The 26,406-nt window shown below is 39.9% G+C and overlaps 1 protein-coding gene across 1 annotated transcript in view; it reads left to right on the forward strand.

The window, feature by feature from the left end:
- Nucleotides 1-26,406, forward strand: part of MGAM (maltase-glucoamylase) — a gene marked incomplete at both ends in the record, with an annotated part of 169,693 nt that overhangs the window by 10,410 nt on the left and 132,877 nt on the right. The window contains 13 exons of the mRNA XM_080701254.1: nt 7,922-8,042; nt 9,814-9,923; nt 10,446-10,597; nt 11,098-11,269; nt 13,381-13,480; nt 15,286-15,398; nt 16,589-16,714; nt 19,768-19,899; nt 20,054-20,170; nt 21,481-21,594; nt 22,986-23,070; nt 24,790-24,907; nt 26,093-26,264. Coding sequence (XP_080557380.1) covers nt 7,922-8,042; nt 9,814-9,923; nt 10,446-10,597; nt 11,098-11,269; nt 13,381-13,480; nt 15,286-15,398; nt 16,589-16,714; nt 19,768-19,899; nt 20,054-20,170; nt 21,481-21,594; nt 22,986-23,070; nt 24,790-24,907; nt 26,093-26,264 — 1,632 coding nt within the window. The remainder of the gene's footprint in view (nt 1-7,921; nt 8,043-9,813; nt 9,924-10,445; nt 10,598-11,097; nt 11,270-13,380; nt 13,481-15,285; nt 15,399-16,588; nt 16,715-19,767; nt 19,900-20,053; nt 20,171-21,480; nt 21,595-22,985; nt 23,071-24,789; nt 24,908-26,092; nt 26,265-26,406) is intronic.

The following is a 26,406-nucleotide window of genomic DNA, read 5'->3' on the forward strand; positions in this document are numbered from 1 at the left end:
GCTGCGTTGCAAGTACCGATCCCACTCTTGATGGTCCCAGTAGTGGCCTGGCTACTCAGTGGACTGATCCAGACCTCGCTGGCTCAAGCAGTGGCCTTGCCTCATGGGAGGCCCCAGTTCTGGTTTCACTGGCCCCTGCACCGGTCTAACCCCTAAGCTGGCTTCGGTCCCGGCCTTGGAGGCCGCAGGAGTGAACTTGCCTCACGCCAGGCTCCGATGCTGGCCATTGGCCCCTGCACCGGCCTAACCCCTTGGCAGAATTCCAATCCCGGCCTCGGAGGCCCCAGCACCGGCCTAGCCTCACGGCAGGCTCCAATGCCGGCCTTGTTGGCCCCAGCACCGGCCTAACCCCTCGGCAGGTTCCGTTCCCGGGTTAGGAGGCCCCAGCACTGGCCATGTCTCACGGCAGGCTCCGATGCTGGCCTCGCCTCACGGCAGGCTCCGATGCCGGCCTTGCTGGCCCCAGCACCGGTCTAGCCCTTCGGCAGGTTGTTATCCTGGCCTCGGAGGCCCCAGTACTGGCCTTGCCTCACGGCAGGCTCCGATGCCGGCCTCACTGGCCTCAGCACCGGCCTAACCCCTCGACAGGCTCTTATCCCGGCCTCGGAGGTCCCAGTACTGGCCTTGCCTCAAGGCAGGCTCCGATGCCGGCCTCGCTGGCCCCAACACTGGCCTAACCCCTCGACAGGCTCCAATCCCGGCCTTGGAGGCCCCAGCACTGGTCATGCCTCATGAGAGGCTCCGATGTCGGCCTCACTGGCCCCAGCACCGGCCTAACCCCTCAGCAGGCTCTTATCCTGGCCTCGGAGGCCCCAGTACCAGCCTTGCCTCAAGGCAGGCTCCGATCCCAGCCTCGGAGGCCCCAGCACCAGCCTTGCCTCACGGCAGGCTCCGATGCCGGCCTTGCTGGCCCCAGCACCAGCCTAACCCTTCAGCAGGTTCTTATCCCAGCCTCGGAGGCCCCAGCACCGGCCTTGCCTCACGGCAGGCTCCGATGCTGGCCACACTGGCCCCAGCACCGGCCTAACCCCTCGGCAGGCTCTTATCCCGGCCTCGGAGGCCCCAGCACCGGCCTTGCCTCACGGCAGGCTTCGATGCCGGCCTCGCTGGCCCCAGCACCGGCCTAACCCCTCGGCAGGCTCTTATCCCGGCCTCGGAGGCCCCAGTACCGGCCTTGTCTCATGGCAGGCTCCGATGCCGGCCTCACTGGCCCCAGCACCGGCCTATTCCCTCGGCAGTCTCTTATCCTGACCTCGGAGGCCCCAGTACCAGCCTGGCCTCATGGCAGGCTCTGATGCCGGCCTTGCTTGCCCCAGCACCTGCCTAACCCCTCAGCAGGCTCTGGTCCCGTCCTCGTAGGCCCCAGCACTGGCCTTGCCTCACGGCAGGCTCTGATGCCGGCCTCACTGGCCCCAGCACCGGCCTATTCCCTCGGCAGTCTCTTATCCTGACCTCAGAGGCCCCAGTACCAGCCTGGCCTCATGGCAGGCTCTGATGCCGGCCTCGCTTGCACCAGCACCGGCCTAACCCCTCAGCAGGCTCCGGTCCCGTCCTCGTAGGCCCCAGCACTGGCCTTGCCTCACGGCAGGCTCCGATGCCGGCCTCGCTGGCCCCAGCACCGGCCTAACCCCTCAGCAGTTTCCGGACCCGACCTCGGAGGCCCCAGCACAAGCCTTGCTTCATGGCAGGCTCCAGTGCTGGCCTCGCTGGCCCCAGCATCGGTCTAACCCCTCTGCAGGTTCCAATCCTGGCCACGGAGGCCTCATTAGTGGCCTTGCCTCACAGCAAGCTCCGATGTTGGCCACTGGTCCCGGCGCCCGCCTAACCCCTCAGCAGGTTCCGATCACTGTCTCTTTGGTTATTATTTCAAAGGTTCCAGGTGTAATGTATCAGATCTCTGCCTCCCCTGAGTATTGGCCACTGGCATTGCCACTGCCTCCACCGTTTCAAATCCTTCCCAGGCTCTTTTTCCACTCTGAATGTTGTCCAGTGTTCCTAAGCATGCGTGATGGTAGCATTCGACATTTGGTGTAATTTCTCCAAAAAAATAAAGTTGGTAAGATCCGGTTTCTGCTTCTCCTGAATACAAGTCTCCACCACCATTGCGGAGAACTCTTTCAACACCGCATTTCTCCTTGGTCTCCGCTAAACTCTCTCCTTACTACATGTGATGTCTGAGATTCTTAACAATATGGAGAAATAGCAGTCCTCTTTCACGGCGAATTTTTCCATAAGTTCCAGTGCATTTAGATAAGTTTTGTCTGCATCTCCAGTGTCCTGGCATCCATAACGGCTTTCTTACCTCCTCTCCGATATTTTTCTTTATCTTTTTCTGTTCTGGGCCCGGTTTCTCCAGGGGTCTGGCATGCTACTCGCAGTTCGGCCGGGGCCCAGAGTCCCACGACCCGGGCCCCATCTGGCGTGCCCCGCGCGTGACCCCCACCCAGAACCCAGCGTCTTACTGGGCCCGGTTTCTCCAGGGGTCTCGACCTCAGTTATTTCTGTAAGTTGCTTTCCTTTCCCCAATTTTATGTTGAGATGTTTGTCTTTTTTTTTTATCCTTTCAAGGTTTCTACTTGTTCATTCTTGTTTTTCTGAATTTGAATTCTTTATTACATATGTTGCAAGCACCTATTGTAATGAGGCTTTGGTTACCTACTGTATGCTGTTTTGATGAAAAGAGTTTTAAATTTAAGGGAGTGAAGCTAATCAGATTTCTTGGGTTGTGCTGATATCTGTGTATTTCTATATTACAATCTAGAGGGATTAAGGATTCAGTGTAATAACTATTGACTTATTCTAAAATTTTCCGATGATTTTTTGTTCATTTCTATCTAGATAATGTTATGTCTATATATAGTGATGAATGGGCACCATTCTTTTCAGTCTTATAAGCTTTTTTTTCTTTCTTCAGACTATTGTATTGCTAGGACCTCAAGCATAATTTTAAATTATAAGCAGTCATAATCATGGGTCATACAGTTTTTTTTTTCTAATTTTAAAGGGAATCCTCTAACATATCACCATTTAGTAAGACAATGATTTACGTTTTTTGTGGATACCCATTATCAGTCTAAGGCAAGTACTCTCTATTCCTAGTTTTGCAAAGATGTTTATCATACATATCTGATGACTTTAAAAGGTTATATGGTGTGTGTTTTAGTTCCATTTTACATTGCTAAGACTAACATATCTGACAAGTACAACTTAGAGGAGAATGGGTTTATTTTGCTCACGGTTGCAGAAGTACCGTCCATAGTTGGCTGACTCCAAGGCAGACATCATGGCACAGTGTTTACCGTCTCATGCCAGCCAGAAAGCAGGGGATGTGGGGGGGGGGTGGCCAGGAACAGATATAGTTCCAAGGTCACACCCTCAGTGACCTGTTTCCTCCACCCATGCCCCACATTCCTGTTATTACCCTGTAAATACACTCAAATTATTACGCTTTCAATGGATTCATGGAAATTAAAGTCCAGTTTCAATTATTTCACCTCGGAAAATTTTTGAATTGTCAATACATGAGCTTTTCCAGGGGACATTTTATATTCAAACAAAGCAATGTACTTCCTTTAAATTATCATGATGACTTAAATAAGTGGATTTTCTAATATTAAAGAATCTGTATATTTCTGAAAGAAACACTACTTGGTCAATTTTTAATATGTTGTTGATTTCTGTTAATGTTACATGTACTTTTCTCATCTAGGATTTTACGTTGATGCACATTGATGAGGTTCTAGCTCCCCCGCCCCCTCTGGTATTGGGTATTGAACTCAGGGGCATTTTACCTCAAAGCTATACCCCTAGACTGATTTTTTTATTCTTTAATTTTGAAACAGGGTCTCACTAAGTTGCAGAGGGCCTCACTAAGTAGCTGAGGCTGGCTCTGAACCCCGATCTTCCTGTCTCAGCCTCCCAAATACTGGGATTACAACTGTGAGCCACCACACCTGGCTTCTTTATTCTTTTTTAAGTGTCAAAAAATCATTGGTAATTGGAGGAGGGTAAGACTTGTGTAGAATGAACTTGGCTGCACCTTAAGCAGAGGCTTCAGAATCTGGTTCCTTTCCATCTCCAAGTTCGACTCAATTTTCTTCTTTGTGTTATTACAAGAGTCTGCATATTGCCAACCAGATCCCCTATGAATAAAATCTCTGAAGATGCTGAAGTCCCTTATAAAACCTATGCACAACCTTCATACAGTATAAATGTAAACGTTATGCAAACAGTTGTTATACTATATTATTTAGGGACGAATTATAAGAAAAAGTAATATAATTTTAGTACATGCATAATTAAAAGTTTTTTGATCTGAGGTTCATTAAAACCTCTGATACTAAGCTGGGCGTGGTGGTGCACACTTATAATCCCAGCATTTGGGAGGCCGAGACCAGAGGATCGCAGTTTGCAGGCAGCCTCAGCTACTTAATGAGGCCCTCTGCAACTCAGTGACACTCAGTTTCGAAATAAAGAATAAAAAATAGGGCAGGGGGTGTAGCTCGGAGGACAAATGCCCCTGGGTTCCATCCCCAAACCTGCAAAAAAACAAAGAAAGAAAGAAACAAATAAACAAAAAAACCTCTGATACGGAACCAGTGGACAAAGGGGCTGGTTGTATACTATATAAAAATAAAAGATCTTCACATTTTTTTGCCTATCTTGTTTATTATTTGCTGAAGGAGCCCATTAAAAATAGTTAATTGTGCAGTATCTCCCTCAATTTTTGACTTTTAAGTTTACACATTTTTTGCATATATTTTGGGTTTTTGTTATTATGTGCATACCAAGTTGGAGTTGTGATATCATCCTGGTAGACTAAAACTTTTATCATCATGTTACGACTCTGTGTCTCCCTAATAGTGAATTTTTATTTGCCATCATTTATTTGATATTAATTCTGGTGTATAGTTAGTGTTCTCACATATGTGTTTGCCCCTTTTACTGTCAGTGTTTTTTGAGTTAAGTTTTAGATATGCTGTCTGGAAGAAGATTTTAGATGAATTTATTTATTGAAATATCTGATACCTGAGTGCAGTGACATACACCTGTAATCCCAGTTCTTGTGATGCCGAGATGGGAGGATCACAGGTTTGAGGCCAACACTCAGCAACTTAGACTCTCAGTAACTTAGCAAGAACTTTTCAAAAATACAAAAAATTAAAAGGCCTTGAGTGCAGCCTTTCTCATTCACACACAGAATACCCCTGGGTTCAATCCCTAGTAGCCTCTCCACACACACAAAAGTATATAAACCAAGTCATAGTTGCTACGACTTTTCCCCTAAAGATTTGAGCTTTCCATTTGTTCTGATTTTCCCTCCTCCTCCTTGTCCTCCTCTTCATCCTCCTCTTCCTCACTCACTAAGGAGCTGAGGCAGGCCGTGAACCCTGATCTCAGCCTCCCAAATACTGGGACTGCAAGTTCTTTCTTCTTCTCTTCCTTTGTTCTTTCCTTATTTTCAGAACCAAGGATTTCTCCCTCTGTCCTAGTTTCCCCACCAGTACGGTACTGGTGGTTGCACATTCTATGTTGTTTTCTGTACCTGTTAAATTTTAATTCTTACATCACACTCAAGGGGGCACTTTGTGTCTTGTGTCTACATCCTTTTGTGTGCCTTCCTCCTATCCCTGTTGTCATTTCCGCATCTTCCCTCTTAAAACATGTTCTAGGCTTCACTTTTCAGATGGATATTGCTGTGCGACTCTTCCTGCTTCTCACAATCCTCAGTGTCAAGCAGGAGCTGGTTATTTTCAAGTTGGTTGACAGAAACTGTTTACTTTGCTCACAGCTTGGGCTTCTCTTGATCTTTGCCCCTTTCTAGTTCATTGAAAAATTATTAAGCTTTGAGGAGTGTACAAAAGCCATTCTGCTTAACACCTTATACAGCACTCTTCTTTTTTTCTATTATACTCAGCTTTCATCTGAGTGCGTTTTGAAAGGAAAGAGCAAAGTTATAACTACCGATTAACCTTAAATTAACAGAGAAATATGACTCCATAACAAGATAAGCCACATAACAAGGTCATTTTTGACCCTTAATACAGGTTGAAAATTCCTAAACCAGAAATCCCTAACTCAAAATGCTCTAAAATGTAAGTCTTTTTTGAGCACTAACTTGTGTTCTACCCTCAATATATTTTATTATGTAAATATTCTAAACTATGAAAAATGTGAAAACCAAACCATTTCTGGTCCCAAGCATTTCAGTTAAGGGATATTCAACTGGAATTGTCTATTAGTGTAAAAATTAGTATTTGATTAAATGTAATTGTTCATATAGCTCAGCAAAAAATTTTTTCTTACAATTTGCAAGACATTGCCGTATTCTCCTGAAAATGTACCTAATGATACTCAACTCAGAATACGGGGCTGGGGGTTTGGGGAACGACAGTGAAATAATTGTTTTGGTTTTGTCTTCTCAATAGCTAAGTAACATGGTGGCTCATTTGACCTCTGAACTTTTACTTTTGTGGGCCTCAGGCTTTTCTTCTGTAAGATGATGTGGTAGGTTATATTAGTTAGCTGTTGCTGTGTAACAATCTATCCCAAAATTTAATGGCTTAATACAACAAAACTATTTTTTCATGATTTCTGTGGTTGAAATTGGGGACCTCTGTCTCTGAGACTCTACAGGTCTCAATCAAGGATCCTACTAGGCTACAGTGATCCTGTCAGGCTCATTCATGGCACTGTTGACTGAGCTCCTTAGGAGTTATACTGAGAATCTAAGTCTTTTTCTGGCTACTAGCTGGAGAACCACAGTCCCTTGCCAAGTAGGTTCTTCCATGATATGAGAACTTACTTCTTCCATAATGAGCATTCCAACAGAGATAGTGAAAGCAAGCAAGACAGAAGTCACAGTTTTTCTGTGACCCCATCTAGAAAATGTCATCTATTAGTTATAAGTCACCATTGCCAGCTCACACAGGAAAAAAACATTTTTGTCCTTTTTGTGATTAGCTTTGTTCCTTCTTCTAAATTCGTTGATATAAGAGAGGAATTAAGCCGGGCGTGGTGGGCACGCTTGTCATCCCCGCGCTTGGGAGGCAGAGACAGGAGGATTGTGAAGGTTTGAAGCCAGCCGCGTGCGCTGGCTTAGAAGACCCTGTTTCCAAAATAAAAATGTAAAAAATAGGTCTGGGAGTGTAGCCCGGAGGTAGAAGGGCTTCCAGGAACCCCAGTACCACCACCAAAAAATAAAAAAATAAATAAAAAATAAAAAAAAATTAAAAAAAATGTAAAAATGGGTCTGGGAGTGTAGCCCGGAGGTAGAAGGGCTTCCAGGAACCCCAGTACCACCAAAAAAAAAAAAAAAGAAAGAGGAATTATACTCATTTTACTCTATACTTGACTAAGGTATTAATTGTGGTATAAGGCAGGAAACTTTCTTCTGGAGGAATTAGAATCTATTTGAGTATCAAGGAATGATCACTTTGTGCCTTGGAGTCAAGAGACTGTACATATGTCACATGTGTATAATGTACATGCATATATGTAATACATATATTTAGAAGTAAAAGAAAAATGGACTCGATTTGAAAGTTTCTTAATAAAGTTGATTGCAAAATAATTCTGTTTTTAAAAAGTCAAGGTGATATAAGTGAAGCTCCATTTGTAATTTTACATTGCTGGTGAAATAATTATACTATGGTTTGGAATATTTAAATAAATTTTCTAGGTTTAGTATAGTGAAAGATATGAGATGTGTTATGCTTTCTATGCTACTATACAGGAAAGTCTAGACAGAAAAATTCATTGTGAGTAGAAGTCATTTGGGATATAACATAATTCTTCTAATGACCAGTTTCCTTCTTTGTAAAATGAAGTTATTGATACCACGATCCCACATTAGATAAGTTTTACTTAAGAGACTGTTCTACAACTAAATGGAGGTATTCTGCTTAATCTCTTGCTTCAGGACATATGTGACCAGCGTGGCTGCTGTTGGCAACCTCAGGAAGACAGTAATGTTCCTTCATGCTACTATTCCAAGAATCATGGCTACCAAACGGAGGGTGATCTTGTAAACACAAATGCAGGTAAGCCAAACTCCACAGGAGGCAGGAGCTCCAGGCCCTCTGGGGGGGTAGGCTGTACCCCCCCGCAGGGAGACCTGGGTAGCATGCAGGACACTGATTTGCAGCCACACCCAACCACGTGTGTCAGAAGGTGAACAGTGCCCTATTAAGGACTAGAACTTATTTTTGGCATCAAACAACAATAACTCTCTACCTTAAGAGTCTAGAAATGATATTCTATTTCTCAGTTCAATTCTTCAATTTTATGTACCTTTGTGACCTTGTGTAATCATTACGACCTTTTTGGTTCTGAAATTCATCACATTATTCTTTTATTGATGCATTTTAATTATGCATCATAGTGAGGTTTGAAGTGGCACAAACATGCATGCCCACAGCACTGGGTGTGTCCCCTCTGGGTCTCATCCTCCTCCCTTTCATACACATTAGTGAGATTGGTAGTGGTAGCCTCTATTTTACCTGCTCCCGTTATCTTTTCTCCTCTTTGCCCTTCACTGCTCCCTCCCTCAACCCCCTTCCACTGTTCTGTTGATCTCTCTCTCTCTTAATTTATCTGCAGTCTCTTTTTGTTTCCTATTTCCTCTTTAACCTCCACATATGAGAAAAAACACACTGCCTCTGACTTTCTGAGGCTGGCTGGTCTCACTTAACATAATATTTTCTAGTTTAATCCATTTTCCTGTAAATGACATAACTGTATTTTTCTTTAAGGCTGAGTAAAATTCCACCATGTATATATATACCAGGTTTATTCTATCCACTCATCTGTTGAGGGGCACCTAGGTTGGTTCCATACTTGGCTCTTGTGCATTGTGCTGCTATAAAAATGGATATGCATGTATTAACAACATATATTCTTTGGAAGATCCAGAGGAATTACATAAATACATGGATAATGAAAAATATACTTTTGACTGAGGACTGGGTCATAGAAAAAAAAAAGGAAGAAATTTAAAAAATCCTAGATTCAAATGAAAATAGAGAAACAACTTACAAAAATCTCTGGGACACTATGAAGGTGGTTTTACAAGGAAAACTTATCAGTTTTAAAGTTGGGGGATTTGAACTCAGTAATCTCTGAGATGACTTTTGATTCTAATCTTAAGTGATTTTTATAAAACAGAAGCAATTCCAATTGTATAAACATGCTGCAAAAGTTATCTAGTCAATGTCAGTATCATGGACTGATATTTTCTCTTATTTTTCCAAACTCTAAAACGAAGAGTATCTTCATGAGCATTATTAGGATAATAGAGAGACTATGCTGGGGAGGTCCTTCCTGTAAAGAAAGAAGAATATTCTACTTCCTCATGTTTTTGGCCCAATGGACTTTCCTATAAGAGCCATCTCAACTCTCACCTGATTTGCCACTTAATTACAAACATGGCATTAATGAATATGGTCACCTGTAATGAAATCTGAAAATAACTGAGAATAAGTAATGTGTACATACTTAGAGTGTAAAGGACATCTGACCAAAACAAAATGACTCTGGTAAAATAACAATGAGGCCCTTTTTTAGAGGGGTCCATGAAATCAGATTTTTGTGGAAGAAAGGCATAGATTTTTGGATAAGATAATAACAGTGCTTAGCTTTAGGATCTGGCCCAAGAAAGTATGTGTGTAAGATGGAGTATATATCTGCTTCTTCTCTTCTTTGGCAAACAAAGCCTTTTAATTAGTTCCTTTGATCTAAAGTTTCATTTTATGTGGTTATGATTTGTGAATTTACAGAGTCAAATACAAAACCTTTTTCTTCCTTTCATGTTAGGATTCACGGCCCGGTTGAAAAGTCTGTCTTCTTCATCCCCATTTGGAGATGATGTGGAAAACATTCTTCTCACAGCGGAATACCAGACAGCCAACCGTTTCCACTTTAAGGTTGTAATTTATTCACTTGAAAAATCATTTTAAACATGCTCTTGATGTACCTGAAGGCTGCAGTCCCTACTAAGTAGAAAATTTTGCTATTGAAGGCCTTTTTCTCTACTGTCATTATTATTTACTTATATGTTGAAGTCTTATAAATTGAAGTCTTCCTTCTTTGTGATAATTTTCTAAGTATATATGACAGTGTTTACTGCTGAGCTTTCAGATTTTGTTTTCCCTAGATACTATGTGAAATATAGTAGGGATCAAAATACAGAAACTAAAAAAATTATCCCAGCTTTGAATTTTCTAGGGATTAGCCATCTCTGTAGAGTTGCAGTATATCTCTCTACCTAAAGACTGAAATGTTCAATAGTTAAACATTTTAATTTGATAATATGAATACATTTCCTTAGATATAATAGCAGTGTTTGATTTCTAGTGCCATTATCACTGATACTGGGAAGCACTTCTATTTTTGAGAATCAGAAGCGTTTTCATTTTGCTTTCTTTCTACTCATATGTCTGTTATAGTTGACTGACCAAACCAAGGACAGGTATGAAGTGCCCCATGAACATGTGCAGCCCTTCACTGGAAATGCTGCCACTTCCTTGAACTACGAAGTTGAGGTCTCCAAACAGCCATTTAGCATCAAAGTGACCAGAAGAAGCAACAGTCGTGTTTTGTAAGTTTTGGAAATTGATATAGTGGTGATGAGAATAGGAGATTTATGATGAAAGGAAATCTGGAAGCTGGAGGAAGGGGGCATTTCAACACTATTCCTGGAGGACCAAATCATGCCTCGTGTGTGTGTGTGTGTGTGTGTGTGTGTGTGTGTAGCTTTCCTTTCCTTTTCCCTTCAGTTTGTATAGTCATTTTTCTCTATATTTTTCTCTTTCTTTCCTCCATTTATCTATCCACCTTACCACCAGTAAGTATTTACTGAATCGTATCCTGATCATGTGTTGGGTGCCTGGGGGACAAATGTAAGAAGTGTGCCACATGGTACCTTTCCTAGAGGAGTCCTAATCTCTTGGTATCTATGGTAAAATGTCACTCAAGGGCAAATGGGACTGATTCAGTAGAGACTATTGGTCATGGAGATGTAACAAACACTTTTCTAAGCAGGTATGTTCTCTCTACTTCACTTGATCGCCCATTCCCATGTTTCCCACCTGTGTCTAGGTTCGACTCAAGCATCGGGCCCCTCCTGTTTGCAGACCAGTTCCTGCAGCTCTCCATCCGCCTGCCCAGTGCTAATGTGTATGGTCTGGGAGAACATGTACATCAGCAGTACCGGCATGACATGAATTGGAAGAGCTGGCCCATATTTAACAGGGACACAACCCCCAATGAAGTAAGCTTTCAGGATGGGTCCCTTTCTACACAATATTATAGTCTCATTTTTTTTTCAGTACTGGGGATGGAACCCAGGGGCATTCTACCTCCAAGCTACAGCCCCAGTCCTATATTTTAGTCATTTTTACATTTTTGAAACAGGGTCTCACTGAGTTGCGAAGGGCCTTGCTAAGTAGCTGAGCTGTCATTGAACCACGATCCTCCAGTCTCTGCCTCCCGAATGCTGGGATTAAGAGCATGTGCCACCAGGCCCAATTATAGTCTCATTTTTGAAGGCCACTTATAGTAGTACATTATAGCAGCAAGGGGCAAGATTCTGTGGCTAGACTACTTCAATCTGAACCCATTATGTGATTCTGGGCAAATTACTTAACCTCTTCCTATCTTTTGTTCCTCTTTGATAACATGGATGTAAAACACTTATAGGGTTTGTGGTGAGGATGAAATGAATCCATATCTGTAAAGTATCTAGAAGAATACCACATAGAAAGTGCTCAGTACATGCCAACTACTTTAAATTAGCTTTTCTCTTTGAACTAACCAGCTGTGGAAAAATGTTATTACTATCTCTCTGTAGTCAAAATAATAGTTTATTATGATCTATTTTTAGGTTAACCTTTAAAAAAGTCACTGACTTACAAGATTTTTTAGTGAAATAGAATCAAGTCCTAGCCAAAGCAATGAATGAACATATTTGTATAAGGAATGATTGGGATAGTGAAAGAATAGATAGTTTTGAAAAATTTTCTACTATTTTGTTTTATTCTGTTTCTGTGTTTGTTGTTTTGTCTGTTAAACCTTGAGGCAACATCATTTTCCAAGCTTAGAAACATTTTATATATGGTTTAGGAGCTTCCTTTAAAGAATAGAACTAATGGCTAGATGACAGGAGATCAAATCAGTAATTTATTAAGTAACTATTTTTATATGTTATCCTTATTTAGCAGAAGAACCGATAAAATAATAATAATTCTTCATTTAACAGGCAGAAATGAGACCCAGAGAGAAGCCCACCGTAAAATAGTTTGCATGTCAGAGAAAGGATCTAATATCTACTCTGTCTCACCTAACAGTTATCTTCCTGACTACACAAATGCCCATCAGAAAAGCAGAAAACTAGCCAGTTGTGGGGGTGCATACCTGTAATCCTGGTATTTGAGAGGCTGAGACAGGAGGATCTCAGGTTTGAGGCCAGGTTCAATAATTTAGCAAGACCCTCAACAACTTAGTGAGGACCTTTTTAAAAATTAAAAAAAAAGTGCTGGGGGTTTATCTTGGACATAGAATACCCCTGAATTCAATCCTCAGTAACAAAGAAGAAGAAAAAAATCAGAAAAGGTATTGAATCAGAGCAGCTCATCTAGGAATATCTAGTGATGATCAGCTGATCAAGGACCTGCAGATCCTCGCTGCTCAGGGTGCAGCACAGGTGTGGGCATGTGAGGGATGCTGGCTTTCAGTCCCTCTCACCACATGTTGAGGGCATGTGAGGGATGCTGGCTTTCAGTCCCTCTCACCACATGTTGAATTAGAATCCATGTTTGGCTAAAGCATATGCACATCAAACTTTGAGAAACAGTGCTCTCACAGCAGTGATTCTCAGATGCGATGACATTGTCATTACCTGGAGAAATTTAAAAGAATAGCAGCATCTGCTTCCACTCCTGGGAATTATCTTGTAATTGGTCTAGATGCAGTATAGATTGGTATTTCCTGATCTGGAATCTAGAAAACTAGTCTAGATTAGAGCCCCATCTAGTTGTCGATCCATATGATGACTTGATAGAACTTTTGCAGACCAGGTCACGGCAGGCCTCTTTGGAAGGAGAGCTTCTTTGAATTATGCCTTCAGTATTATTATCCTTCTACCTTGTAACAAATATCACAATCTCCATATCCTTATTAGAGAATGGTCACAGCTGGCTCATTATATAAGAAAACACTAATTCACTTGGTTGACAACAAGACCCTATATTTTTAAATTTATTTGTGTTTTTATTGACCATGAGTTTCATCACATGGTTATGACTGATCTGCCAAGTCAGTGCAGCAATGTGATGTTCAGGATTCTGGGTTGTTAATTTTTGGTGTTTAATTATCTTTTTGCAGGAAGGAAATAACTTGTATGGTACTCAAACATTTTTCCTGTGCCTTGAAGATGCTAGTGGATCATCCTTTGGAGTATTTCTTATGAACAGCAATGCCATGGGTAAAGGACTAGAGGATATTCATGAATAAACAAACACTCAAGAATTATTTTTAGTCCCTTTATTATAGCACTATGATAACAGTAATTAATTGCATTAAGAATGATGAGCCATATGATCCATAGCTTAGGGCCTTATATATTCTCTATTATTTTATTCCTACCTTATGTTGACCTGTTGACTACATGGTAGCCATAGTAGGAGATTATTTCCTAGACCCTCATTTCTCTGAATCTGGTTGCCTTTTTGGTTCATTTTATATTTTAGAGTTAGAAGAAATAATCTAATCAGAGTATAATCTACTCTGAAACAATTTCTACTCATTGGTTTTTCTTTTACCTGAACCTTTCATTCAGTGGACTTTAGGAGTAGCTCCAATAGAATCACAACATGGGAAAAGGAGATGTAATAACATCTCCTGATGTTGATGGCTGATCTTTATCCTGTTCTTAACTGAGAATCTTTGGTTCTTCAAGTGGGGTTCATGCATGGTTTACAAATTATTTCAGGTCCATGGTAAGATGAGTATAAAAGCTGAAATGATTGCTATACCATCAAAGTGCATGGATAAACTTTTTAATATAATTAATTTTTATATTCTTTTATGAAAGCATCAGTTTGTAGTGAATTGAGAATTTATTAAACTTAAAAGAAAGATATGATTTTTTTCACTATATATATATAGTTTGAGAAACAGTCTAGATGATCTAAAATGATTCTAGGACACCTAATATTCTTAGAATAGACTGAATAGCCCCTAAGAATGGTCTGTACAGTTATAGTCTAAAGAAACCAGAAACCAAGCTAAGTCACAGTGGTGAAGCCACCAGACCCTATTACTTTGTATGAGTTTTCCTATGACCAGAGAGTGCATCAATAGATCCTGAGGCCTGTTATCCCTAGATGCAAACCAGGGCTAAAAGATAACTTCGAGCATGGTGATTGGAGCTTAAAGGTATTTTGAACTTATGATATAATAAACACACCAGAGCAAGTTGTTCTGACTTTGTTTAGTTTAACTTTTGCTTTTTGTGAGATTTACTCAGGTTGTTCACCTGGATTATATTCTTTAAATAATTATAGGGTGAGAGTAAGGGCAATATGTTCTGTAGTTGTGAAAGTCAGAGTGAAAAAGTTTTCCCTCTATATTTTTAGATTTAATTATTGGGGGCCTGCAAATTAAACTGATCAGCAAGGAAAAGATGAGTTTATTTATGTGTGTAATGAGCATACACACAAGGGTGCTTAGGGATAAAAACAGAAATGAATGATAAGAATTTGGGGCTTATATACCATCTTATAAGAGAAAGAGAGAAAGATACTTATGATAGAACACATGATTTTTTTGAAAAGATAAATGGGCCTTTAGGAGAATAAGTGATAGAAGTGATAGTCTTGTAACAGTGTCTACTGATGCTTACTGTCCCTCAGAATTGAGTTTTTCTGAGAGGCTCTACTCTTAGGCAAATCAGGGATATCAATAACAAATGCTTTCAGCCCAAAATGATTTTTTAAGCCAAGGTGGCTTATTCTAGACCCCTTTACTATTCTGGTTACTTTAATCAGACCTGGGTCCTGGCACACAGAGCTGCCATATTCAGTCACCTCTTACTGAAGTCTGATAGCCAACAAATGCTTTCGCTCCCATGTGCAGTGAGGATGGCGTCTCCTAATCAGAGTTTGTTCTTTCCTATGCAAAATTTAAAGCCTCAAGGTCATTTTATTAATGTTCAGACAGTGAGGTGCTTAGTGGTTATACTCTAGAATAAATTATAATTTTTATTTTATTTCTTTTCAATATTTTTAGAGGTTGAGCTCCAGCCTGCTCCAGCAATCACTTATCGCACAATCGGGGGTATTTTTGATTTCTATGTGTTCTTGGGAAACACACCAGAGCAAGTTGTTCAAGAATATCTAGAGGTAATTTCTCTCTTCTTCCTCTAGAGTTCCTTCTATGACCTTTTTTTCTCCCTGCTTCTGCATATTAGGAAAAGCATACGATTTCTTTACTTTTTCTAACTGACAATGGAAAATTTTGTTCTTCATTATGGCGGAGTAAAATTCCATTGTGTACATATCCCACAGTTTTGTAATACATTCATCTGCTGATGGACATCTTGTCTGGTTCCACAGTTTGACAACTGTGAATTGTGCAGCTATGAAAATAGATAAACATGCATTAGTTTGGTAGTATGGTTCCCATTCTTTTGGATAAATACCCAGAAGTGGTACTGCTGGATCATATGGTAGGTTCATTCCCATTCTTCTGAGGATCTTCCATACTGTTTTCCAAAGTGGTTGCACTAATTTTCAATCCCACCAACAATGTATTAGAGTTCCTACTTTTCCACATCTTCACCAGCATTTGTTGTTGGAAATTTCCTAATGTACATGATGTATATTCACAAACATATCAAAGTCAACCACTAAGCCAAACATGAGAAGGAGAGAGAGGGGAAAAATGGGGAGGGTATTGGGGAAGGGCTAAATGAGTGATGTGTGCATGTAAGCCTCTACCATCTTGTACTTCATTAATATGTATGATTACAGTGCACCACAAGAAAGAATATCTAGAGGTAACCTTGTGGATATTATAGGACTTAGGATATTTCACACAGCAAATATTTAGGAAAAGTAAATTTAATACACAAGTGTTACCAACAAAAATCTGCTATTATAAATTTGAGATATTAAAGAGCAGATTTCATTAAATAATACACATGAGACATTAAAGTTTATATGCAATGGAAACTTTATAACATTGATATGGTATAAAAAGGTGAGAGAATATAAAGATATCCCAAACAGGGCCCTACCCTCAATGATTAATAAATGGCCTATAAAAATAAGATAATACTCTCACACTAAATAATCAGTACAATATTGGAAAATGGACTATGTTTTGTGCCTCAAAAGAAACTCTTAGATTCAGAGATATCCACATACCTCTTGAGGCAGAAGGATTGCTTGATCTCAGGTTCTTGGGGCATCTTGGTCAAAAGCAATCAACCAATGAACCCACCAACCAACTTGCCTGCCCACCCCAGTATTTAGAAGGAGTTTTATTAAATGGGAATTCTACTAACTTTTGTTTCACATATTCCTTTTAGCTCATTGGACGGCCAACCTTACCTTCATACTGGGCACTTGGATTCCAACTCAGTCGGTATGACTATGGAACCCTAAGTAACATGAAAGAGGTCTGGGAGAGAAACAGGGCAGCACGACTTCCTTATGTAAGTGAGGCTTGAAACAATTCTCTCAAAATAAAGAGATAACCTTGAAGACTAAGAACAATTGCTCATACTTTCTGAGCTCTTTTTGGTTAAAAAGAAAAGGATCTTTATGTATTTAGAATGCTAGACTTTTTGTTGGACCAGTCACTTTTTCAGGAACCCAAGTTCTTTTCAATGGGACCACCATTATGGGTAAGGAGGTGGCCTGTTTTGCCTCTGATTTTATTGCATGTTTCATCAGTAAATTCCTCTAATGCTTTTTTCATTGACTATAGTTTACATAGTGTATTTTAATTTTAGTTCTCAAGTTAATTCCCTCTCAAGCTTGGATTGTAGCATTTTGGTGATACTGGGGATGGTACCCTTCTACCTCCGGGCTACACTCCCAGACCTATTTTTAAAAAATATATTTTATTTGGAAACAGGGTCTCTTAAGCCAGCGAGGCTGGCTTTGAACCTGCACGATTCTCCTGTATCTGCCCCCCAAGCGTGGGGATTACAAGTGTGCACCACCAGGCCCAGCTGGATTGTAGCATTTTAATACATCTCAGTGTAGATTTACTTGCTATAGATATGCTCTTGTTTGGACTGTTGTGACTCAAAAGTTTCACGGTAGGAACTGATCAAGAGTGATAACATGTCTTTAGAAATTCCTCTAGCATTCTGGTCTATGCTTGATTGTTAGGCTTATTGTCTGGCAATAATACAGATCTCTAGTCTTCCTGTCCCTTTCTCATATTTTAAGGGAAAATTGAAGAAAATCAGTAATTTTATGCCTCAAATACTTAGACTAAAAGAAATATACTACTGGATGTAGCCCCAAGACATTTAGGTTAGCATCTCTTTTGCACAGATGAGAAACTAGGTCCTTGTTGGGGGTAATAGCTTGATTAAGATCACAGTTAGTTGGTGACAGTACTGGTATTATGTAATTAAATGGAATTAGAAACAGATGAACCTAACACTTGCTAGATGACAAGTTTTAGGTCCATCTGTTTCTTTTTTCCATTGGTGTTTTGATTGCTGGTGAGTTGGCAATAAATAGTTTGCCTTTCTGTGTAGTGTGGTCATTTTTTTTTTTTTTTTGGTGGTACTGGGGTTCCTGGAAGCGCTTCTACCGCCGGGCTACACTCCCAGACCTATTTTATATTTTTGAAACAGGGTCTCTTACGCCAGCGCGGCTGGCTTCGAACCTGTGTGATCCTCCTGTCTCCGCCTCCCAAGCACGGGGATTGCAAGCGTGCGCCACGACGTTAGTGTGGTCATTTTGTATTTGAAGCAGAGCTTCAGCAGATATTTTGAAACTGGGGTTAAGAAAGTCCATAAAGTGAAATGTAAGAGATAGTGCTGAACAGAATTGAGATTCAAAAAGCCTAGGACTATGAGGGGAAAGAAAAAAATGAAAGTGGCTGAAGACATTTGTATAGATGAACCTACTCTCCATTTTAGCCTAAAATATCAGATCAAATAGGAGTATGTTCCCCTGTTCTTCATTCTGTATCCCTCAGTGGTTTTATACACGTGGAGATGAGGCTGAATTGGGAATAGCAGATGAAATCTCAGAGGCAGAAGTGAGGTAAAGGGCCATAAGCCCAACAACCATTATAAGAACTGCTGTGTAGTGAAGTCTTTTATGGCAGGTCCAATGGTCAAGACCATCTCTAGTTATCTCAAAAGTCTGTTTTTTTAGTATTATAATCTTTTTATGATTATAAACCCCATTTACTATTAAAAACTAGAGTCACTGGTTTTCAAGCTCAGAATTAGAACATCAGAGTGGCTCTCTGCTTTTTATGTCACTCTTTGTATGTATAGGCAGACATTTCCTTCCTAAGTGATCTTGGGAAAGAAAGAATCTGACTCTGACTGGCAGAAAGAGGAGTGAAATGTGAGAAGGTATGGAGACCTGGAACCCAGAACTCCTAATGCACTGAGCACAGGTGTCACTTTCTGACAAGTTAAAGTGGACAGAAGGATGTAGTTCATGCATTTGATAAACTGGTTTTATGCTTTGAATGGCTAAATTTGAATGTGCCTGTTATTGGGGTGGGGGTAACAATGAAGAATGAGGTTTCAGAAAGGGTGCAAAAGGAAAAATCTCTAGAATAATTCTCTTCTATTTTCTGCCCCACTCTCTGGAAACAGACATCTGGGCCTTAGATCAAGAGTAGATTTCATTCTAAGCCAGGCATGGTGATGCACACCTGTAATCCCAGTATTTGGCAGGCTGAGACAGGATGATCACAGGTTTGAGACCAGCCTTAGCAACATAGTGAGACTCTCAGCAACCTAGGGAGATACTGTTTCAAAAAAATAATAAAAATAGTTGGGGGCATGGCATAGCTTTGTGGTAGAATGCTGCTGGTTCAAAAACTCCAGTAACCCCCCAAAAGGTAGATTTTATTCTAGCTCCAGTATCTTCAGATAGTAAATTTAGAAAGGAATAAACATGCTAAAGTGTGGTGGCGCACGCTTGTAATCTCCATGCTTGGGAGGCTGATACAGGAGGATTGCATGGATTCGAAGCCAGCCTCAGCTACTTAGTGAGGCTTGAAACTTAGTGAGACCCTGTTTCCAAATAAAGTATAAAATAGGTCTGGGAGTATAGCCGGGAGGTAGAAAAGCCCCTGGGTTCCACCCTCAGTACCACCACCACCACCAAAAAAAAAAAAAAAGAATAAACACCAAAGTATTGAAACAATGGTAGTAAAATGAGAAAGAAGTGGAAGAAGAGATAATTCAGTTCCTACTTTATCTTGTGGATAGGGCAAAATTTACTCTAATAGCCTCAGTGATTTGTCAGAATGATGCACTAAACCTGATTGCAGGAGTGGTGGTGCAATACTTAGGGAAATAATGATCCATTTGGTGTTTTTTTTTTTTTTTTTCAAAATTGCCCTGGGAAAAGTAGCTCTTAGATGTCAGAGATTGGTTAAGAATAGTTTAAAGCCAGTGCAGAGTTGACAGTTATCTCACATAGTAACAATGGTACTTTGGTAGACTAACTTTGACATGCATAGGTGCTATATGTGGACATCATGTATTTTTTTCAGGATGTTCAGCATGGTGATATTGACTATATGGATGAGAGGAAGGACTTCACTTATGATCCAGTGAATTTTCAAGGCTTCCCTGAGTTTGTTAAGGAGTTGCACAACAATGGCCAGAAGCTCGTCCTCATAGTGGTATGTGCTGCCTTCTCTTTTCTCCCCAAAGCAGACACTAGCTCTTCCTTTTCAACACATCTACCCCTCTATTTGTGGTCCCCCAATTCCCAGTGTCCTTCCAGCTCATCCAGTCTAAACCTATTTTCTTCACTGTGTTTTCTCCCCTTCTTAGGATCCAGCCATCTCCAACAACTCTCCTTCAACTAATCCCTATGGCCCATATGACAGGGGCTCAGCCATGAAGATATGGGTGAATGATTCAGATGGAGTGAACCCACTCATTGGCGAGGTGACTTAATGGGGAAGCTGAGGCTGGTGGAGGGATGGTGTGTGTGTGTGTGTGTTTGATTTTTTTGTAAATTTCAGATCTCTTATAGATGCAGGGATATACTTTCATTTCTCCTTTTATCCCTAAATACCTCCTAGCCAACTCTGCTCTTACATGCCTTTTATAGCTAGGTCCCATTAAAGAAGAGCCACATACCGGTGTCCACGTCTCACCTCATCCCCACTGAAGTTGACTGTGCTTCCTCCCATACTTACTTTACTAGCTTTGCCCTGAAAAATGTACCAGATGTCTCCTATTTTGCAAATCCAATAGAAATGTTTCCTACCTCATTTTTACTCACTTTCTTTGCAGTATATCATACATTTTACCACTTCTTAAATATTTATTTGGCTTTGTTTTTCTTTACTTTTTTTTTTTTTTTTGCAGTACTGGAAATGGAACCCAGGGGCATTCTACCTCCAAGCTACACCCCCGGCCCTATTCTTTTATTATTATTTTTTGGTGGTACTGGGGATGGAACCCTTCTACCTCCGGGCTACACTCCCAGACCTATTTTATATTTTATTTGGAAACAGGGTCTCTTAAGCCAGCGAGGCTGGCTTCGAACCTGAGCGATCCTCCTGTCTCCACCTCCCAAGTTCAGGGATTCCAAGTGTGTGCTATCACGCCCAGCAACCACCAGCCCTATTTTTTAATCTTTATTTTGAAGCAGGGTCTCATTGAGTAGCAAAGGGCCTCACTAAGTGGCTGAGGCTGTCCGTGAACCCTGATCCTCATGTCTTAGCCTCCCAAATGCTAGGATTAGAAGTGTGCTCTACCACGCCTGGCTTGTTTTTCATAAAGGTGTTATTTGATGGTTAACTTATAATACCTTTGAAGACCCTTTCAGAGTATAGTTTGTAAGGGAAATTAGGTGGACTAGAGAAAAGTAAATGTTGCCAGAATCCCACAGGTTATAATGGGCCAGTTTACACTTACACAGAATGATTCTCTACTATTCTTTGACTTGGGGATAGAGAAAGTAATAGGGAAAGATTGAACCAGAATTGATGACTAGCAGGTTATCTAGCACCTTTATATATGGATTTACTTATTAAAGATTTAACCATTATTTTTTAAAAATAAAATCTACCTCAAGTGACCAATTGATCCCCCTGACATTAATTGTCAGGATTCCCAGTGGTTCACCTTCCTAACTGGGCACTTCTATCTCCATGATCATATTAGGAATGTCTTTGCAATGTTATTTATTTTATTCAATATTCATTTAGCTTATTCATCAGTGCTTTACTTTTTTTCTCTTCTTTCAGGTCTGGCCTGGAAGAACCGTGTTTCCTGATTACACTAATCCCAGCTGTGCTGTTTGGTGGGCACAGGAATTTGAGCTTTTCCACAGTCAAGTGGAGTTTGATGGAATATGGATTGTGAGTTCTTAACATTTTGATTTTTAGGTGATGAATATTCTGATAGACTGTATTTGTGTCTTTGTCTTTGAGTCATTAATCATAGGAAGAAGGAGAGGAAAATAGATATGGAATTAATAGTCCCTTATCTAACTATTCAAATACTTTTTACCAAAACCCATATCTTAAGAGTCAAAATCATGTTAGAGCTAGAGGGAACTTGAACTTTTTTCCCCCTAAGTCTGACTTCCCTTCTAAAAATGAATAGACTGATGTCAAAATAGGTTATAAGATCATTTCATTGTCATAAGGTGCATTGGCTGTTAGAGGCTCTTTCATTTTCAAACTTATCAAAGACAAAGTACCTGTGACTATGGTAAGTAGAAATGTGTCATATAATGTCAAATAATATTTGACCAATTAGAGGGAACAAATGCAACTATGCTGATGTTCAAATAACTGTAGAAAATTCAAGCAATATTGACAGCTAAAATTATGAAAGCAAAATTCTATAAAATGATAGCAAACAAAAACATTTAGCATAAATATTTTGGTATGCATCTTTCCAGGTCTCTCATTTGCACAGCTTTGTCACACACACATACACACACACACACACACACACACACACTCATTCACACATATACTATGTCTCTCTATATGTATATATATCTATAAATATATATGTATAATATATAAATATATATGTGCATATTCATAGTTACATTTGGGTATATAAAGACTAAGTTGGTATATATGGCATCATACAAGTTGAAATCTTTGCTGATCATGGTGGTTCACACCTGTAATTCAATTCCAGTACCTGGGAGGCTGAGACAGGAGGGTCACAGGTTTGAGGCCAACCTTAGCGACTTAAGGAAACCTTCAGCAACTTAGAGAGACCCTGTTTCAAAACAAAAAACAAAGTAGGTATGATGGCATATACTTGTAATCCCAGTTCTTGGGAGGCTGAGACATAAATGGGGCTGAAGAGGATATAAATAGAGCTGACATAGAGTTCCAGGATAGAACACCTTTGGGCCCAATCCCTAGTATTAAAATAAAATAAAATATAAAGGAGTTGGGGTATAGCTCATAGGTAGAATTTACCTGAGTTAAATCCCCAGTACTACATACTCACTAAATGTGAAATATTTTGTCTAATATATTTGGAAATTGTTCACTTTCAGTGTTTATAGACATATATGATTTTAAAGGGATTCTAAGAATCTTTTCCACCAAGTCTTTAGTAGGTAGAAAAGACAGAAACATTTATTTTGTTCCGTGTTCCATTTATTTTCTTTAAAAAAATCTGAAATAATTTATTTGATTCCTAAAAAAATAAGACAGCACCAATATAATGTTATGGGGAAAGTTACTTTTCTTAATCGGTTTTTCTTTTTGTCTTGTAGGATATGAATGAAGTCTCCAACTTTGTTGATGGTTCAGTTTCAGGATGCTCCAATAATAACCTCAATTATCCCCAGTTCACTCCAAGTAAGTCTTCGTGGTCAGCCTGGCTAAATTGGTGATGTTTAGTTGATACCATATCTTTCATAAGAATAGATATGGACAATCTAGCAAGATAGCGCATACTTAAATCTTAATAGGGAAAGAAAAATTTTATGGAAAGTATCAAGAAGATGAAAATACCCTATGATTTCCTAAAGGGGCATAAATTCAAAAGGGGCAAGCTAGTCCTTATACCTATAGTCTAAACTATCTCCAGGGAACTGTTGAGAGAGGATATAGAAGCCAGAGTTAGCTTGTATCACTCTGTGACATGAATGTGCAACCCTAGAATCCAGAAAGCAACCGAACAAGTGGGCTTGGTCTTCAGGTGGAAAACGTCAGATCATGTCTACAGTATGAAGGACAGATGTGAGCCATAGAATGAAAGGAAGCCAGAGCCCATGGCATGTGTGAATGAGTTGCTCCTGAGCCTTGATTGAACTTCCAGCAACACTATCTTACAGGATCTAGTCTTGAAATAACAGTGCTGGTTATAGTTTGAAGAAGGCCTCAGTCAAGCTCAAGGACAAATTGTATCTTGATTAAGAAAGAAATAAAGCTACAGGGATTACAACACCTTATGATGATTTCAGCCTGGTGGGGAAGTTGGGGCAAGGAGTTCAGAATCAAATGTTCAGGGAGGTGGATTGGAGCTGGACAGTTTTTTTTTTTTAACACTTCATTCATTTGGATATAGAAGCTTTTTATTTCAGTTGGAGGGAAGTATGATAGGCAAATAATTTTAGAAGTGCTAATCAGAAATTAATGTACAGTATGAATTGAAATAAATAAGAAGCAAACAGGGCATTAAGAATCTATTATTACTTGAGTGTGGTGGCACCCACCTGTAATTACAGCACTTGGGAGACTGAATTTTGAGTCCAGCCTTAGAACTTAGCAAGACCTTGTTTTAAAAATAAAAATAAAAAGGGCTAAAGGTGTAGCTCAAAGGTAGAATACCCCTTGGTTTAATCTCCAGTATTAAAAACATTAAAAAAGAGAGAATTAAAAAAAAGCTATGGTGGCGCACACTTATAATCCCAGCATTCAGGAGGCGGAGACCAGAGGATCGCGGTTTGTGGACAGCCTCAGCTACTTAGCAAGGCCCTTCACAACTCAGTGAGACTATTTCAAAGATAAAAAGACTAAAAATTATGGCTAGGGGTGTATCTTGGAGGTTTAATGCCCCTGGGTTCCATCCCTAATACCAAAAAAAAAAAAAAAAAAAAAAAGCTATGGCAATAGTTAAAATCCAGAGATAATTTAGATCTAAACCAGAGTGGTGCATGGAAGCAGAGAATGGATGAATGAAATAAAGATTGGAAATCATTTTTTATAACATGGCCAAGGGAAAAGAGTCAAATAAATTTATGTTTTGATTTAATAATTCAATTCTTTTGACTACTCAATGTTTTAAACAATTCCGATTGGTTCTTCAGTCTAGCTGAATTCTCTTGCTTCTCAGTGCCTGACTTTGGTGACAAGAGAAACCAACTGGGAGGATGTGTGTGTGTGTGGATTGCCACATTTATTTATACATCTCAAACATGTAGATTTTTGGTAGTGTGAAGCAGCATGATTGTTTACAGAATGGCAAAAATACATGCCTTCCTTGGGGAGCTGGCTTTTCAGGTTTTATAAAAGTCAAGAAGTAGGAAAGGCAATGTGTATCTAAGGCTTTCGCTAACTTATGTTTTGTTTCAGAAATCCTCGATGGGCATCTCTTTACCAAGACTCTCTGCATGGATGCAGTACAGTACTGGGGCAAGCAGTATGACGTCCACAACCTGTACGGCTACTCCATGGCGATCGCCACAGCAGAGTGAGCCACAATTACTGTAGACTTTATAGACTTACATATGATCGGATTATGAGTCTTCTGAATGCTGGACGACCTAATATATAGTGTTTGATAACAATCTACGTTATAAGTATGATTATTATTACTAAATAAATGACAAAACTTCCTGGCATAGAGGGAAGAAGGAATCTGATAAGTATTTGAGGAATAAATAAAGTGAAAGAACAAATGAACAAATGAATGGAACATGGGAAGAGAGATAAGGAACTCACCAGCTAAGACATTGAAAAGCAAAAGGTTCTTTTCTTTGAATCCATTCCTGTGTATTTTCCTTCCTTATATGCAATAGAGACAGGAGTACAGAGGGTTAGGTAACTTGTCAATGACTACCTGCTTTGGCCTTTAGATTTCAGCTCAGCATCCTTCTAATTACTTGTGTGTGAAATTAAATTCTGTGGTGAGGAAAAGTCTTGAAAATTTATTCTACTTGTTGTAACAGTGACAGTAGGAAACCAGACTCAAAGCACATTCATTCATTAGTAAAGCAATGGATGTAGTCAAAACATTGCAAGTAGTCCAAACATTTTACAGCAAAATTTTTTTTTTAGTGCTGAGGATTGAAGCCAAAGCCTTATGTACTGGGCAAGTGCTTTACCACTGGGCTATATATCCAGCCGTGCAAAAATTTTAATATTTGCATACATATAGACTCTTAATATAGAGATATTAATAATGCTTATATTATCTATAAAGTATAAAACACATATGCATATATGATTTTAAAATGTTTTTATTACAACATTTTTCTGAAAATTTTTTTCTTAAAAGAAGTTTAGCTTCCAAATGACTGTCATAAGTCTATTTTTGTATATATCTGAAGTCTTATGAAGTAAAAATTAATGTATGTACATCTATATAAATTTAAAATTTCCCCCTGTTCTAGAAAAATTGTATAACTTTGGTTAGCTTTACAAGTGTTTGCAATTCTTACAAATTTGGGGTTAATGATGTGTGTAAAACAGCTTAAAACAAAATGAAATATGATCATACATAATATTAAAGATTTATCGCAGTGGCCACTCTAACCCTATCGGGTGAAGGCAAGATGAAAAGAATGGGGTATTTGTTTTTAATATCCTGTATATCCTGTGTATGTCACACAGATGAGCTCAGATCATATTGTGGTGCCCTAATCCTCTCTTCTAGAGCTGTTAAGACTGTGTTCCCTAACAAGAGAAGCCTCATCATAACCCGTTCTACCTTTGCGGGATCTGGCAAGTTTGCAGCCCATTGGCTAGGAGACAATGCAGCCACCTGGAACGACCTTCAGTGGTCCATCCCTGGCATGCTCGAGTTCAACCTTTTTGGCATCCCAATGGTGAGTCCTGTCTTAGGAATCCCCATCCTCAGGAAACCTCATTCCAGAAAGCTTTCAAACCACAAATCTCTCATTTCCTGCTTGCCATGCCCCAGGGATTTAATGTCTTGAGAACAAGTGCTTCTTTAACATTGGTATGGCT

The sequence above is a fragment of the Muscardinus avellanarius genome (assembly GCF_963383645.1).
Source record: "Muscardinus avellanarius genome assembly, chromosome: 9".
Classification (NCBI taxonomy): Eukaryota; Metazoa; Chordata; class Mammalia; order Rodentia; family Gliridae; genus Muscardinus; species Muscardinus avellanarius.